The sequence below is a fragment of the Oncorhynchus keta genome, chromosome 14, assembly GCF_023373465.1.
Source record: "Oncorhynchus keta strain PuntledgeMale-10-30-2019 chromosome 14, Oket_V2, whole genome shotgun sequence".
NCBI classification, from domain to species: domain Eukaryota; kingdom Metazoa; phylum Chordata; class Actinopteri; order Salmoniformes; family Salmonidae; genus Oncorhynchus; species Oncorhynchus keta.
The window spans coordinates 55,187,042-55,205,323 of record NC_068434.1 but is presented as its reverse complement, the minus strand read 5'-3'; the positions used below and the strand labels follow the sequence as shown (position 1 = coordinate 55,205,323).

Sequence of the window (18,282 nt, the reverse complement as noted above, 5' to 3'; positions counted from 1 at the left end):
AAAAAAAAAATCTTTATTCTAGTCTGATCTATATAATGAGCAAAAAGCAGTTATACAAAAGGTGTATTTTAAAGATTACGGTGTAGGCTCAGTAGACAAATTAGTTTTTGCATTTGTGCAATTATGAGTAATTGATTTTAGGTTACAATTCATTACAAAAAATATATAAATTGATAAAAGAAAGGCTCGCAGTATGACCGGATAATTTTCTCCCAGATGCATGTGGGGAAAAAAACGAAATTTGATTAAGAAAATGCCATTTTTGTCTGTTGCATTTCAGTGAATTCAGCACAAAAGTTGCTTGCTTGACACATTTACAAGTAGTGGAGTTGCTGCAGTGCCGCAGTGCGCGCCAGACTGCCCTCTCGTGGTCATAGTAAGAGTTACAGTAACTGTCGTCTCCCTGTCTCTCTCTGTATCGTTGAATAGCATTGATGCTGTGTCAACCCGTAGCTTTCATTGGTAATACAACAAACTTATGATCATCATACAAAGCGAAACTAGATCTACTCTGTCAAACATGCTGAACGTTTCTATGTGTACATTTGATATAATGTTAAAAAATATTGTGAAAAAGGTTATTTCATAATAAGCACAATTTGTATTTAAAGTTCTGTTAAAAGAAAAATAACCATTACACATAAAAAAAAACATGCTTCACACATACAGTGGATGAATGGCTTTCATCTGAGAATAGAGGACATTTCCTGTAATGGGTATCAAGTACAGTATGTAAAGAACAGTAATATGTAAAGCATGACAGAGATCAGTGTTTTTGGTGTATGAACCAGTGTGCTGGGCAAGGATCTATTCTACATTATACCCACCACCTGAGAAAACTGAAAGTTGATCGTTTTTAAACCCAGATTGTACAGAGGTCTGTCTGTTCCTGTTGAGATTTTTTTTTTTTTATCTGATTCGATACAGGCTATGTAAGTCTGTCTGTCTGTCTATCCTGGTTGACATGTGTTGGTTTCTGGTTGTGACAGACACGTGTATCCTCCATGATAAAAACATCACCTCTGTAAAGAACAGCTCGTTCTGTCTGTCGGCTCAAGCCATTGGAAACCTGACCAAACTGGTTAACATGACCTTTCCGGATAACAAAACTTACGTCAGCCCCAGCGAGGAGTACTTCAAGTAAGTCAAATCAACGTTTTTTTGTCATATGCACAGGATACAGTGTAGTGTACACAGTATAATTAAATGCATACTTGCAAGCTCTCCTCTCAAACAGCTAAAAAAGTATTAAATGAAAATATAGTTTAAAAAATGTAATAAAAATAATAACTTGCATCAGAGTTACAGAGGTTCTATTTTTGATACTTGTGATTTCTCATACTATACTGTAAATGTTGGTTTCCTTTCTAACATAATTAAGGCACAGTTATTGGGCTATATAGACACAATTGTTTCCCGCTATTGATTGATATGAAGGAATAATACATGTCAGATCTGAAATAACTGTTTTATATTTCCCTCTGGCTTTCTCGATGTCTCTCTCTCTCTCTCTCTCTCTCTCTCTCTCTCTCTCTCTCTCTCTCTCTCTCTCTCTCTCTCTCTCTCTCTCTCTCCCTCTCCCCCCCCCTCTCTGTGTCTCTCTCTCTCTGGCTCTCTCTCTCTTTGACTCTCTCTCTCTCTGGCTCTGTGTTTGTGTGTGTGTGTGTGGGTGTGGGTGTGGGTGTGGGTGTGGGTGTGTGTCCGTCCCATAGGTACAATGTCTTGCACATCTCCAAAGGGATAGAGTACCCTGGAGACATCCGCTGGCCCCTCGCAGGCTGCCTGTTGCTGGCCTGGTTGATAGTCTACCTCTCCCTGGCCAAAGGAATCAAGTCATCAGGGAAAGTAAGAGAAATCTCTCACTCTCTACTCATGTGGTACCTCCTTTGAATTTGAATAATTTCCCCCTGTGAAATCCCAGAACCATAAAATAAAGTTTGTAGTTCTGTGAATTATTATGTAATGTTGCCCTCTGGACGGTATGTTCTTGAACTAAAAGTGTTCAATCAGTGCACTTATCACAAAACCTGCTAACTCTTTCTTCATTTTGTTCTTCTTCTCCCCTCTCCGAGGTGGTGTATTTCACAGCTACGTTCCCCTATGTGGTTCTGGTCATTCTGTTGTTCAGAGGAGTGACCCTCCCAGGGGCTGGTGACGGCATCCTCTACTTCATCACACCCAAGTGGGAGAAACTCAATGATGCTAAGGTATACATACACACATGTATAGTTGAAGTCGGAAGTTTACATACACCTTACCCAAATACATTTAAACTCAGTTTTTCACAATTCCTGACATTTAATCCTAGAAAATCCTAAAAAATACCCTGTCTTAGGCCAGTTGGGATCACCACTTTATTTTAAGAATGTGAAATGTCATAATAATAGTAGAGAGAATTATTTATTTCAGCTTTTATTTCTTTCATCACATTCCCAGTGGGTCATAAGTTTACATACACTCAATTAGTATTTGGTAGCATTGCCATTAAATTGTCTAACTTGGGTCAAACGTTTTGGGAAGACTCCCACAAGCTTCCCTCAATAAGTTGGGTGAATTTTGGCCCATTCCTCCTGACAGAGGAGAAGTGCTCCTGACAGAGCTGGTGTAACTGAGTCAGGTTTGTAGGCCTCCTTGTTTGCACATGCTTTTTCAGTTCTGCCCACACATTTTCTGTAGGATTGAGGTCAGGGCTTGTGATGGCCACTCCAATACCTTCACTTTGTTGTCCTTAATCCATTTTGCCACAACTTTGGAAATATGCTTGGGGTCATTGTCCATTTGGAAGACCCATTTGCAGGCCAAGCTTTAACTTCTTGACTGATGTCTTGAGATCTTGCTTCAATATATCCACATAATTTTCCATCCTCACGATGCCATCTATTTTGTGAAGTCCACCAGTCCCTCCTGCAGCAAAGCACCCCCACAACATGAGGCTGCCACCCCCGTGCTTCACGGTTGGGATGGTGTTCTTCAGCTTGCAAGCCTCCCCCTTTTTCCTTCAAACATAACGATGGTCATTATGACCAAACAGTTCTATTTTTGTTTCATCAGACCACAGGACATCTCTTCAAAAAGTATGCTCTTTGTCCCCATGTGCAGTTGCAAACTGTAGTCTGACTTTTTTATGGCGGTTTTGGAGCAGTGGCTTCTTCCTTGCTGAGCGGACTTTCAGGTTATGTCGATATAGGACTTGTTTTACTGTGGATATAGATACTTTTGTACCAGTTTCCTCCAGCATCTTCACAGGGTCCTTTGCTGTTGTTCTGAGATTGATTTGCACTTTTCGCACCGAAGTGCGTTCATCTCTAGGGGACAGAATGCGTCTCCTTCCTGAGCAGTTTGACGGCTGGGTGGTCCCATGGTGTTTATACTTGCATACTATTGTTTGTACAGATGAACGTGGTACCTTCAGGCGTTTGTAAATTGCTCCCAAGGATGAACCAGACTTGTGGAGGTCTACAATTTTTTTCTGAGGTCTTGGCTTATTTCTTTTGATTTTCCCATGATGTCAAGCAAAGAGGCACTGAGTTTGAAGGTAGGCCTTGAAATACATCCACAGGTACACCTCCAATTGACTGAAATTATGTCAATTAGCCTATCAGAAGCTCCTAATTTAACATAATTTCTGAAATTTTCCAACCTGTTTAAAGGCACAGTCAACTTAGTGTATGTAAACGTCTGACCCACTGGAATTGTGATACAGTGAATTATAAGTTAAATAATCTGTCTGTAAACAATTGTCGGAAAAATGTATTGTGTTATGCACAAAGTAGATGTCCTAACCGACTTGCCAAAAATATAGTTCGTTAACAAGAAATTTGTGTGTAGTGGTTTAAAAACGAGTTTTAATGACTCCAACCTAAGTGTATGTAAACTTCCGACTTCAACTGTAAGTGCGTGCAGGCACACAAATAGACTCACACACACATGCGTTCACACACACACACACACACACATTTCTCCACCCATCCCTCTGTCTCTAAAAGTGATTGTGAATGTGTGTGTGTTACTCTAGGTTTGGAAGGATGCTGCCACCCAGATTTTCTTCTCTCTGTCAGCAGCCTGGGGAGGCCTCATCACACTTTCTTCTTACAACAAGTTCCACAACAACTGCTACAGGTAAGCACTTCTCACTGTGCTGCTTATCAGCTTTGCTTCCTTCCATATATGACCGCCCGAATCCTCTGTCTCGCAATCACACGTGACTGCCCCGCAATCACACGTGACTGCCCTCTTGACAACATCTTAGCCAGCAGCTCCACCGTAAAGCTAGCAACTCGATGGCACGGGTAGAGACATTTCAAACTGAGGAGTGAGGTTACCAATCCAATCCATTACAAAAGGGTAAATAAGAAGTTGTATCACAATATTCACATGGTTACATTTTCCATGGCAGAAATAAAACGCGATGCAGACTAAAAATGGTTGTCATCACAGTAACCTGCTTTATGTAACATACTGTGTTTATGTAGCTTTGAAAGTAAACACGTGACTCTATGACAACATACGGTTATTTTAGCTAAGGTCGTCAAAATGTATAAAAGGTCAAAAATACAGTTCTGATAAATGTAACAGCTGTATAATGGAGTAAGATACTCAACAATTTTGGGATTTTGAAAATCTATCAAATGTTGACAGCACATAAACCATTATATAATTGCATCACAATGATAATATATATATAATGTATAAATATATACCATACAGTACCAGTCAAAACTTTGGATACACCTACTCATTCAAGGGTTTTTCTTTATTTTTACTATTTTCTACATTGTAGAATAATATTGGAGACATCAAAACTATGAAATAACACATATGTAATAAAAATATATGTTATATTTTAGATTCTTCAAAGTAGCCACCCTTTGCCTTGATGACAGCTTTGCACACTCTTGGCATTCTCTCAACCAGCTTCTTGAGGAATTGTTTTCCAACAGTCTTGAAGGAGTTCCCACATATGCTGAGCACTCGTTGACTGCTTTTCCTTCTCTCTGCGGTCCAATTCATCCCAAACCATCTCAATTGGGTTGAGTTTGGGTGATTGTGGAGGCCAGGTCATCTGATGCAGCACTCCATCACTCTCCTTCTTGGTCAAATAGCCCTTACACAGACTGGAGGGTCATTGTCCTGTTGAAAAACAAATGATAGTCCCACTATTCGCAAACCAGATTGGATGGTGTATCGCTGCAGAATGCTGTGGTAGCCATGCTGGTTAAGTGTGCCTTGAATTCTAAATAAATCACTGACAGTGTTACCAGCAAAGCACCATCACACCTTCTCCTCCATGCTTCACGATGGGAACCACACATGCAGAGATCATCCATTCACCTATTCTGCGTCTCACAAAGACACGGCGGTTGGAAACAAAACCCTCAAATTCGGACTCATCAGACCAAAGAACAGATTTCCACCTGTCTAATGTCTATTGCCCGTGTTTCTTGACCCAAGCAATTCTCTTCTTATTATTGGTGTCCTTTAGTAGTGGTTTCTTTGCAGCAAATTGACTATGAAGGCCTGATTCACACAGTATTCTCTAAACAGTTGATGTTGAGATGTGTCTGTTACTTGTGCTCTGTGAAACATTAATTTGGGCTGCAATATAAGGTGCAGTTAACTCTTAATGAAATTATTCTCTGCAGCAGAGGTAACTCTGGGTCTTCCTTTCCTGTGGCGCTACTCATGAGAGCCCTACATTCTGAAATTGCATTTTTGTCTCCCCTCAGTTCTATCATTTAGATGTGAAACAAAAGCGGCACCGGTGCACTTTAGTACCATGCGGACACCTCAGAGTGTCAGGCAGGCTGGATTTAGGACAGACAGGCTGTGTGAAAGCTTCTGGAAGGGTGGCTGGACCAGCATGGGGTGTGCTCTTTCACCATGTTGTAAAAGCAATCAGAGCAGAAACTGACTACTCTTTAGTTGCCTGATGTAGCTGGCAAGGTAACTGCTGTTTAACTTAACATTTTTTTTTTTTTTAACTAGTGTTTATCCACAGTACTGAGCTAGTATTGTAACTGACTGTAATGTTAGCTAATGTTTCAGCCCCTCTCGACTGAGGTGAATGAATTAGCTGCGTTAGCTAGTAGCTACCACAGCCAGGCTGTTATTACTATCTAACAGGTGTTGTTTGTATGGACATGTTTTATAGCCTTTGTTTTGTCACGTTTCAACAGAAGTAAATGAACTTGGCTAGCTTTTGCCAGTTGATGTACCGCTAGAGACAGAGAGAGAGCTGGCCAAAAGTTGGCAAACGTTAACTATTATTTTTTTGCCTCAATCACACTAGACCTGAATCAAACAATCAGCTAAACAATTGAAGATTGCTATTGTCACTTTGTTTCAGTGCTTGAGTTTTTATTAGTCAGATTGGTAATGTCACAATATCGATCTGTCAGTTTCCCTAGCTAATTCCCTACTTTTAACACTGACACAGTAATAAACAGCTCTTAACATTACAAGCTTCACTGTCATGGTGCACAGTAGAGGTCTTCCTCCCACTCCTGCCTGCACCCTCAGCTTTTCATACTGCACTGCTGGCTTTCTGTCCGACTCCCACCAGCTACAGCAAGAACTGGTCCCAAACCCAACTGCAGTGTTATATGTTATGCAATGTTATTTTAGGCTTATGTGACACAGCTAACTTTCCAGCCATGATCCCAGCAATTTTGCGTCCTACAGGCAATATCTAATTCGTAAAAATAAATGAAGGAAATAGGTTAAATTACCAGAGATTCTCACATTGCCCTTAGATTAGGCTATCTGTATTACTGGGCAAGATCAGCCAATATGCTAGATGTAATTTGAAGAGAGCAGAGTTGGAGAGAAATTCACTTTCTCTTGAGCTATTTTTATAGCCTACCTTTAAGGAGTGGAAAAATTTTCAGACTGCTAAATATGGGTGATCAATATTTAGGCCTTTCTAGGCAATGTAGTAAACTATAGCCTAACCATAGGCCTATTTAGGAAGTACACTTTCCTGGACAGATAACTGCCCCGTGCTTGTCCGGTCCATGGATAGGCTATCGCCTACTCTATTTAATTGACACAACACACGCACCTGATCGCGTATGGCTACTGAACTTGAAGCAGCAAGAATGATGACAGCGACACTTGCTACGTTTTGCATAGGTTTATAGGATATAGCCTACCTTTTAGGAGAACGATTTGCTGGCAGAGACAAATAAATCGGTAATCAATACTCAATGCAAATGAAAACGCGCAACGCTGGCTCTCCATAGTAGACTGACCTATGTGCGCGTTGTGCCTTTTCTTTTTCAACGAAGATGACATTTTTTGATTGCACTTCGACTCACGTTGGTTGAGCACCCTCCACTTCTTTCCATTCTCAATATGTATTTGCAGACACTGTAGTAAACTACAGTTTAATCATATTTCAGTTAATTTCATATTTAAGTGAACTGTCACGTGATTCTCCGCCCACGTGGGCAGCCTACTCTGGTTCAATGAGGCCACACATACCAGGCGCACTTGAACTCTCACGCTCAACTATGAGAGGGAGGCTACTGAGGTTGAAGCAGCGAATTCTGTGTAAATAATTAGAAAAATATGTGGTTTTAATACAATAGGTAGGCTAACACATACAAAACAGACCGTTTCCAAATGATCTGTGGGACAACAAAAATACAATATTTTCATCCCAAAGTCTGTTTGACCGCCCGCTCCCGCAGACCGTGCCGCAAAACTACAGGACAGCAGACTAAGTTTAAAGCTATAGTCTGGGATCTGGGAATAATGGTCATTTCAATTATTGAACCATTGATTCTATTCATGGATAAAATAGTGTATAAATGTACACCAAGGTAATTCTTTATACTGGAGAGTGAAATAACTGTGTAACCAGGCATTTATAGCGGTTAAGAAATGCATTGCCATTAATTGGAAGGTTGGTTATCCTCCCACAATGTCAAGTTATGTATCACTAGCATATATTTTTTTTTTTACCAGATTAAAGGTATATACTTGGCAACTTTCATAAGGTCTGGATGCCTTATATGGAATACAGTAGGACAAAAGGAGTCTGTACTGAAAACATACCCATGTCAGGGGAGAAATCTATTTAGGCAATCCCTAGCTGCTGGGCTGTTCAGTCCTGGCCCTGGGGGTCTGCCATCATGTGGGTTGTCACTCTGGCCGTAGCCTAACACACCCGGAACCAATAATGAATGTTTCACTAAATCACATTTTATTTGTCACATGCGCTGAATAGAACAGGTACCGTGAAATGGTTACTTTACAAGTCCTTAATCAACAATGCAGTTCAAGAAATAGAGTTCATCAAATATTGACTAAATAAACTAAAGTTTAAAAAATCAAATCAATCACAAGATAACACAATAAATGTACATCACAATAACGAGGCTATATACAGGGGTTGCCTGTACCGAGTCAATGTGTGTGTGTGTGTGGGGGGGGGTACAGGTTAATCAAGGTCATTTGTAAAGTGACTATGCATCGATAATAAACAGAGAGTAGCAGCAGTGTAAAAACAAAAGGGGGGTTCAATGCAAATAGTCCGGGTGGCCACTTGATTATTTTAGTTGTTCAGCAGTCTTATGGCTTGGGGGTAGAAGCTGTTAAGGAGCCTTTTGGTCTTAGACTTGGCACTCCGTTAACACTTGCCGTGCGGTAGCAGAGAGAACAGTCTATGACTGGAGTCTTTGACACTTTTTTGGGCCTTCGTCTGACACCGCCTAGTATATAGGTCTTGGATATCAGTAAACTTGGCCCCAGTGATGTACTGGGCCGTACACACTAACCTATGTAGCCCCTTCCGGTCAGGTGCTGAGCAGTTACCATACCAAGTGGTAATGCAACCAATCAGGATGCTCTCGATGGTGGAGCTGTAGAACTTTTAATAGGATCTGGGGACCCATGCCAAATCTCTCCTGAGATGGAAAATGTGTTGTCCTGCCCTCTTCACAACTGTCTTGGTGTGTTTGGACCATAATAGTTTGTTGGTGATATGTACACCAAGGAACTTGAAACTCTCAACCCGCTCCAATTCAGTCCCGTCAATGTTAATGGGGACATGTTAATGGGGGTCTTGCTCGCATTGAGAGAGAGGTTGATGTCCTGGCACCACACTGCCAGGTCTCTGACCTCCTACCTATAGGCTGTCTCATCATTGTCGGTGATCAGGCCTACCTCTGTTGTATTGTTCCCTACCCTTACCACCTGGGGGCGGCCCGTCAGGAAGTCCAGGATACAGTTGCAATGGGAGGTGTTTAGTCCCAGGGTCCTTAGCTTAGTGATGATCTTTGAGGGCACTATGGTGTTGAACTCTGAGCTGTAGTAAACAGCATTCTCACATAGGTGTTCCTTTTGTCCAGGTGGGAAAGGGCTGTGTGGTTGAGATTGAGATTAAGTCATCTGTGGATTTGTTGGGGCGGTTTGCGAATTGGATTGGGTCTAGGGTTTCTGGCATGATGGTGTTGATGTGAGCCATGACTAACCTTGAAAAGCACTTCATGACTACCAACATGAGTGCTACAGGCAGTAATCACTTAGGCAGGTTACCTTCGCTATCTTGGGCACAGGGACTATGGTGGTCTGTTTGAAACATGTTGGTACTACAGACTCGGCCAGGTAGAGGTTGAAAATGTCAGTGAAGACACTTGCCAGTTGGTCCGCACATGCTTTGAGTACACATCCTGGTAATCTGTCTGGCCCCATGGGTTTGCGAACGTTGACCTGTTTAAAGGTCTTGCTCACATTGGCTACCGAGAGAGCGATGACACAGTCGTCCAGAACAGCTGGTGCTCTCATGCATGCTTCAGTGTTTCTTGCCTCAAAGCAAGCATAAAAGGCATTTAGCTCATCTGGTAGGCTCGCGTCACTGGGCAGCTTGCGGCTGGGTTTCCCTTTGTAGTCCGTAATATTTTTCAATCCATGCCACATCCGACTAGTGTCAGAGCCAGTGTAGTAGGATTTAATCTTAGTCCTGAATTGACACTTTGCCTGTTTGATGGTTCGTCTGAGGGCATAGCAGGATTTTTTATAAGCATCCGGATTAGTGTCCAGCTCCTTGAAAGCGGAAGCTCTAGCCTTTAACTCTGTGCAGGTGTTGCCTGTAATCCATTGCTTCTGGTTGGGAAATGTACGTACGGTCACTGTGGGGACGACGTTGTCGATGCACTTATTGATGAAGCTGGTGACTGAGGTGGTATACTCCTCAATGCCACTGGATGAATCTCGGAACATATTCTTGTCTGTGCAAGCAAAACAGTCCTGTAGCATAGCATCCGCGTCATCTGACCACTTCTGTATTGAGTGTATTGAGGTTTGTATGCGTCTCTGTGTGTGGAATAAAGGTGGTCTAGAGTTTTTTTTCACTGGTTGCGCATGTGACAGGCTGGTAGAATAGAAGTAAAATGGATTTAAGTTTGCCTGCATTAAAGTCTCCGGCCACTAGGCGCGCCGCTTCTGAATGAGCATTTTCTTGTTTGCTTATGGCCTTATAAAGCTGGTCTTAGTGCCAGCATCGGTTTGTGGTGGTAAATTGACGGCTACGAATAATATAGATATACTCTCTTTTTAGATAGAATACCTAATGGTAGCTGTAGACCATACTATCTCAGGTGAGCAATACCTCAAGACTTATTTAATATTAGACATCGCGCACCTGCAGTTATTGACAAAAAGACACATCCCGCCCACGTCTTACCAGACGTAGCTGCTCTGTCCTTGTCACGCCCTGACCATAGAGAGCTGTTTAGTCTCTGTGTTGGTTGGGGCGTGATAGTGACTAGGGTGGGTAATCTAGGTGATTAATGATTTATGTTGACCAGGTATGGTTCCCAATCAGAGACAGCTGTTTATCGTTGTCTCTGATTGGGGATCATATTTAGCTAGCCATTTTCCCCATTGTGTTTTGTGGGATTTTGTCTACAGTTAGTTGCATGTGTGCACACCAGTAGCTTCACATTTCGTTTGTACTTGTTTTTTTGTTTGGCGAGTTTTGGTTAATGAAAATATGTGGAACTCTACACACGCTGCACCTTGGTCCAATCATTTAGTCGAGCGTGACAGAAGATCCCACCAACAACGGACCAAGCAGCATGCTTGGGGGGAGATGGCATCCTGGTCTATAGAGAAGGTTGAGGAAAGAATAGCGTGGACTTGGGAGGAAGTATTGGAGAGGTATGAAAGCCTGCCTGGGAAGCAGACGGAGGCAGCGAAGGAGGATCAACAACGATTCCGGGGTTCGCAACCAAGACGCAAGCACGAGAGGCAGCCCCAAATATGTTTTTTGGGGGGGGCACACGGGGTGGTTGGCGGTGCCAGTTTCCAGACCAGAGCCAACTCCCCGCACTCGCTTTGAGGAGCGTGTGATCGTTCAAGCACCATGTTATGCGGTCATACACACTGTGTCTCCAGTGCGCATTCACAGCCCGGTGCGCTCGGTGCCAGCTCTCCACACTTGCCGTGCGAAAATGAGCATCCAGCCAGGACGGGTTGTGCTGGCTCAGCGCTCCTGGTCTCCAGTGCGCCTCCTCGGACCAGGATATCCTGCACCGGTGCAATGCACTGTGTCGCCAGTGCGCCTTCACAGCCCAGTGCATCCTGTGCCAGCACACCGCACTTCCCGGGCTAAAGTGAGCATCCAGCCAGGACGGGTTGTGCCAGTTCTACGCTCTAGACCTCCAGTGCGCCACCACAGTCCAGTACGTCCTGTGCCTCCTCCCCGCACTCGCCCTGAGGTGCGTGCCATCAGCCCGGTGCCACAATGCGCCTCCACAGTCCAAAGCTTCCTGCAAAATCGTCAGTGTATCAAATACTTGTTCTCCCCACTGTATGGTTCCCAATCAGAGACAGCTGTTTATCGTTGTCTCTGATTGGGGATCATATTTAGGTAGCCATTTTCCCCATTGGTGTTTTGTGGGTTCTTGTCTACAGTTAGTTGCCTGTGTGCACACCAGTAGCTTCGTTTCGTTTGTACATATTTGTTATGTTTGGTTAATTAAAATTTGTGGAACTCTACGCACGCTTGGTCCAATCATTTGGACGAGCGTGACAGTCCTGCCAAAAAAATGGAGAAGCCAGCCAACTCTTTATAATCTGTGTCGTAGTTCAGCCAAGTCTTGGTGAAACATAAGATATTACCGTTTTTATGGTCCCGTTGATAGGAGATTCTTAATCATAGATCGTCCAGTTTGTTTTCCAATGATTGCATGTTGGCCAATAATAGAGAGGGTAATGGTGGTTTACTCACTCTCTGACAAATTCTCACAAGGCACCCATACCGCCGCCCACTGTATTTTCATCTTTTCTTTACGTGAATGATGGGGATGAGGGCCTAGTCTCCGGGAAGCAGTATATTCTTCGCGTTGGACTCATTAAAGAAAAAAATCTTTGTCCAGTTTGAGGTGAGTAATTGCTGTTCTGGTGTCCAGAAGCTCTTTTCGGTCATAAGAGATGGTAGCAGCAACGTTATGTACAAAATTAGTTACGAAAAATTTGAAAAAAATAAATAGCAAAGTTGGTTAGGAGTCGGTATAATGGCAGCCATCTCCTCCGGCGCCATACGATCCTAAAGCTGTGTGGGGTGTGTTGGGTTGGGGAGCTACAGTGTGGTAGACCCCTAGGGACAAGGCAGGGCAACCCAGCTATATTGTGTGCAAGTAAAAAGAGCTCTACAGTACTATTAGGCCTATGAGATTAATTATATGGAGGATTTGCTGTTTCTGTATGTTCATTTATATTTGAGGTGTATGTGGGTTTTTTTGTGTGTGGGGGTTTTTTTTGTTTCCAAAAAATCTAAGGTGGGAACTGGGAAGGAACTTGTGTTGGGAGAGAGTTGAGTTATTGACTAAACTGGTGGGGGTTGGGCATGCAGGCGACTCGGGCTGGCTGGTCAGTCTGGCTGAAATTTGATATAAAGGATTTATTAATAAAGAGTTGTTAATTTCTCAGAACAAGAATAGACTGACGAGTTTCAGAAGAAAGGTATTTGTTTCTGGCCATTTTTAGCCTGTAATCGAACCCACAAATGATGATGCTCCAGAACCTCAACTAGTCTAAAGGCCAGTTTTATTGCTTCATTAATCAGAACAACATTTTCCAGCTGTGCTAACATAATTGCAAAAGGGTTTTCTAATGATCAATTAGCCTTTTAAAATGATAAAATTGGATTAGCTAACTCAATGTGCAATTGGACCACAGGAGTGATGGTTGCTGATAATGGGCCTCTGTAAGCCTATATAAATATTCCAAAAATCAGCCATTTCCAGCTAAAATGTAATTTACAACATTATGTACAGGGCTCCGGGCAGCCGAGCGGAAATGGAGGAAAACTCGCCTCCCTGCGGACCTGGCATCCTTTCACTCCCTCCTCTCTACATTTTCCTCCTCTGTCTCTGCTGCTAAAGCCACTTTCTACCACTCTAAATTCCAAGCATCTGCCTCTAACCCTAGGAAGCTCTTTGCCACCTTCTCCTCCCTACTGAATCCTCCCCCCCCCTCCTCCCTCTCTGCGGATGACTTCGTCAACCATTTTGAAAAGAAGGTCGACGACATCCGATCCTCGTTTGCTAAGTCAAACGACACCGCTGGTTCTGCTCACACTGCCCTACCCTGTGCTCTGACCTCTTTCTCCCCCACTCTCTCCAGATGAAATCTCGCGTCTTGTGACGGCCGGCCGCCCAACAACCTGCCCGCTTGACCCTATCCCCTCCTCTCTTCTCCAGACCATTTCCGGAGACCTTCTCCCTTACCTCACCTCGCTCATCAACTCATCCCTGACCGCTGGCTACGTCCCTTCCGTCTTCAAGAGAGCAAGAGTTGCACCCCTTCTGAAAAAACCTACACTCGATCCCTCCGATGTCAACAACTACAGACCAGTATCCCTTCTTTCTTTTCCCAGGGATCTGTTCTCAGAAGGCCCTCTCCTATTCTCGCTATACACCAAGTCACTTGGCTCTGTCATAACCTCACATGGTCTCTCCTATCATTGCTATGCAGACGACACACAATTAATCTTCTCCTTTAACCCCCTGCAGACGACACACAATTAATCTTCTCCTTTCCCCCTGATGACCAGGTGACGAATCGCATCTCTGCATGTCTGGCAGACATATCAGTGTGGATGACGGATCACCACCTCAAGCTGAACCTCGCCAAGACGGAGCTGCTCTTCCTCCCGGGGAAGGACTGCCCGTTCCATGATCTCGCCATCACGGTTGACAACTCCATTGTGTCCTCCTCCCAGAGCGCTAAGAACCTTGGCGTGATCCTGGACAACACCCTGTCGTTCTCAACTAACATCAAGGCGGTGGCCCGTTCCTGTAGGTTCATGCTCTACAACATCCGCAGAGTACGACCCTGCCTCACACAGGAAGCGGCGCAGGTCCTAATCCAGGCACTTGTCATCTCTCGTCTGGATTACTGCAACTCGCTGTTGGCTGGGCTCCCTGCCTGTGCCATTAAACCCCTACAACTCATCCAGAACGCCGCAGCCCAAGTTCTCTCACGTCACCCCGCTCCTCCGCTCTCTCCACTGGCTTCCAGTTGAAGCTCGCATCCGCTACAAGACCATGGTGCTTGCCTACGGAGCTGTGAGGGGAACGGCACCTCAGTACCTCCAGGCTCTGATCAGGCCCTACACCCAAACAAGGGCACTGCGTTCATCCACCTCTGGCCTGCTCGCCTCCCTACCACTGAGGAAGTACAGTTCCCGCTCAGCCCAGTCAAAACTGTTCGCTGCTCTGGCCCCCCAATGGTGGAACAAACTCCCTCACGACGCCAGGACAGCGGAGTCAATCACCACCTTCCGGAGACACCTGAAACCCCACCTCTTTAAGGAATACCTAGGATAGGATAAAGTAATCCTTCTCACCCCCCCCCCCCTTAAAAGATTTAGATGCACTATTGTAAAGTGGCTGTTCCACTGGATGTCATAAGGTGAATGCACCAATTTGTAAGTCGCTCTGGATAAGAGCGTCTGCTAAATGACTTAAATGTAATGTAAATGTAATGTATTTCTGATCAATTTGATATTATTTTATTGGACAGGAAATGTCTAAGTGACCCCAAACTTTTAGTAGTGTACGTTGATTTTCGTTTTAAATTAATCTATCCAGCAACAATTCTGTGACAGGTGAATTTACACCTCACAAAAACAGGGAAATAATGGCTGGAAAAGGGGGAATCCTGAGGTGGGCGGGGCATGCACGTTGCTCGCCGTTTGTTTATTTCCAATATACAATTGTCATCATGAAAATCTGTCTGCTTCTTGTTTTGTTTCTTGCCATGATAACTTGAGTGTTGTGATACTGAGTACCGTGACAATAACACAACATATAAACAAGAAGTAAAACTGCTACTAGCAGAGACTGTATACACAGTATACTCTCTCCCTTGGTATGAGGCCATCGTTTTCTCACTAGAGGGAACTGTTGAACCACTCCACAAATGTTATGCATTTGAATAAGACCGCACAGAAGATAATTCATTTATTTGTTCATACATTTATTCAATATCACACATGAAGATGGTCGATAGACATGTAAAATAAGACATTATTTTAACAAAACCAACTCCTGTGAAACACTTAGAACATCCTTAGGTTATGTTATTATAATGTTTTGACATTTTGACACATAACAATTACCAACACACTCACTTGAGTGTGATAATACTCCAAAAATTGAGTTCTAAGTTCTCAAATACTGTAAGTGTTACAGCCTTGTAACATTTACATCCCTTTCTTGTCTCTCTCTACTCTTGTTTAGGGACACCATCATAGTGTGCATAGTTAACAGTGCCACCAGTATATTCGCTGGGTTCGTCATCTTTTCCGTCATTGGATTCATGGCCCACGAACTGAAGGTGCCCATTGAGAAGGTGGCTGATGAAGGTAAATGACACATTCATATAGGGTTCATGAAGCATCCAGACCTGGGTTCAAACCTAGGTCTGGTAGGATCAGATAGTGTATGCCCAGAGATAGAGAGTGGCTTGGCCAATTCTGAAGTGTAATAGTACTGTTTCGATATGCACACAAGCCAAGTCAGAGTAGATAGTTGCTTTTGTTCAGTATTTATTGGCACTTTTGTCTCTGATTATCAATCTGATTTAACACTCGCAGGTCCAGGCATAGCGTTCGTGGTGTACCCAGAGGCTCTGACCAGACTCCCACTCTCTCCGTTCTGGGCCATCATCTTCTTCCTCATGCTGCTGACCCTCGGCCTGGATACCATGGTAACCAAGTCCCACTGTGTGTGTTTGTAGTGCCCTATAAAATCTGTTCATTTTTTTGTTGTCTAATTCTGTTTATTTTTTCCCCCAGATTACATTTTCTCTGTTTTGTTTGTGAAGGTTTCATTTTTTCCCCGTTTTGGCAGGTTTTCACTCTCAAAATCATTCTTAGAAAAACAACAACATTTAAAAAAAAAAATATCCACAATAATGCTTAAACCACATCAGGCAACCACTTTTTAGGGCTGGAATAATTCTGCGAAATTGAACATTTTGGGTGTAGCTACATGTGTTTAAAGCAAGAGCCTTGTTTGGTTAGCAGTGTTTCTGTAGCACACATGATTGCAGAGTTTGCTAAACAAATCACCACTGGATTGATACAAATAGTCATGATATCACTCTGCCAGGTAGGCATAGGCTACTTTGTAGTTCACATTTAATTGAGAAGGTTTTTGGGAAAGCCTTTCAATCTACCCAGAAGACGGTTATCATTATTAGCATCATCGCTAATGGCTACACAAAGTGTTAGATAAACGCACACACAGACAGGGGCCTTCCAGCGTTGGGAAAGGGAAATACGATTCACTGATGCATTTTGTTCATGTCTTATGATAATCTTGGGTAAATGAAATAATTATTGAATAACTTCAATAAATCAAATCAAATGTATTTATATAGCCCGTTGTACATCAGCTGATATCTCAAAGTGCTGTACAGAAACGCAGCCTAAAACCCCAAACAGCAAGCAATGCAGGTGTAGAAGCACGGTGGCTAGGAAAAACTCCCTAGAAAGGCCAAAACCTAGGAAGAAACCTAGAAAGGACCAGGCTATGAGGGGCGGCCAGTCCTCTTCTGGCTGTGCCGGGTGGAGTTTATAACAGAACATGGCCAAGATGTTCAAATGTTCATAAATGACCAGCAAGGTCAAATAATAATAATCACAGTAGTTGTCGAGGGTGCAGCAAGTCAGCACCTCAGGTACTGAACAGTTGAAACTGGAGCAGCAGCACGGCCAGGTGGACTGGGGATAGCAAGGAGTCCTCATGCCAGGTCGTCCTGAGGCATGGTCCTAGGGCTCAGGTCCTCCGAGAGAGAGAAAGAAAGAGAGAATTAGAGAGAGCATATTTACATTCACACAGGACACCGGATAATACAGGAGAAGTACTCCAGATTTAACAAACTGACCCTAGCCCCCCGACACATAAACTACTGCAGCATAAATACTGGAGGCTGAGACAGGAGGGGTCAGGAGACACTGTGGCCCCATCTGATGATACCCCCAGACAGGGCCAAACAGGAAGCATATAACCCCACCCACTTTGCCAAAGCACAGCCCCCACACCACTAGAGGGATATCTTCAACCACCAACTTACCATCCTGAGACAAGGCCGAGTATAGCCCACAAAGATCTCCGCCACGGCACATCCCAAGGGGGGGAGCCAACTCAGACAGGAAGATCACATCAGTGATTCAACCCACTCAAGTGACGCACCCCTCCTAGGGACGACATGAAAGAGCACCAGTGAGCCAGTGACTCAGCCCCTATAATAAGGTTAGAGGCAGAGAATCCCAGTGGAAAGAGGGGAACCGGCCAGGTAGAGACAGCAAGGGCGGTTCGTTGCTCCAGAGCCTTTCCGTTCACCTTCACACTCCTGGGCCAGACTACACTCAATCATATGACCCACTGAAGAGATAAGTCTTCAGTAAAGACTTAAAGGTTGAGACCGAGTTTGCGTCTCTCACATGGGTAGGCAGACTATTCCATAAAAATGGAGCTCTATAGGAGAATGCCCTGCCTCCAGCTGTTTGCTTAGAAATTCTAGGGACAATTAGGAGGCCTGTGTGTACATGTAGGTATGTGTGGCAGGACAAAATCAGAGAGATAGGTAGGAGCAAGCCCATGTAATGCTTTGTAGGTTAGCAGTAAAATCTTGAATTCAGCCCTTGCCATACCAGGAAGCCAGTGTAGGGAGGCTAGCACTGGAGTAATATGATAACATTTTTTGGTTCTAGTCAGGATTCCAGCACTATTTAGCACTAACTGAAGTTTATGTAGTGCTTTA

The 18,282-nt window shown here is 43.7% G+C and overlaps 1 protein-coding gene across 1 annotated transcript in view; it reads left to right on the top strand.

The window, feature by feature from the left end:
* Positions 1 to 18,282, top strand: part of LOC118394120 (sodium- and chloride-dependent glycine transporter 2-like) — a 52,995-nt gene that overhangs the window by 4,742 nt on the left and 29,971 nt on the right. The window contains exons 6-11 of the mRNA XM_052461928.1: positions 990 to 1,140; positions 1,713 to 1,845; positions 2,073 to 2,207; positions 4,016 to 4,119; positions 15,753 to 15,877; positions 16,109 to 16,221. Of these exons, the coding sequence (XP_052317888.1) occupies positions 990 to 1,140; positions 1,713 to 1,845; positions 2,073 to 2,207; positions 4,016 to 4,119; positions 15,753 to 15,877; positions 16,109 to 16,221 (761 nt within the window). The remainder of the gene's footprint in view (positions 1 to 989; positions 1,141 to 1,712; positions 1,846 to 2,072; positions 2,208 to 4,015; positions 4,120 to 15,752; positions 15,878 to 16,108; positions 16,222 to 18,282) is intronic.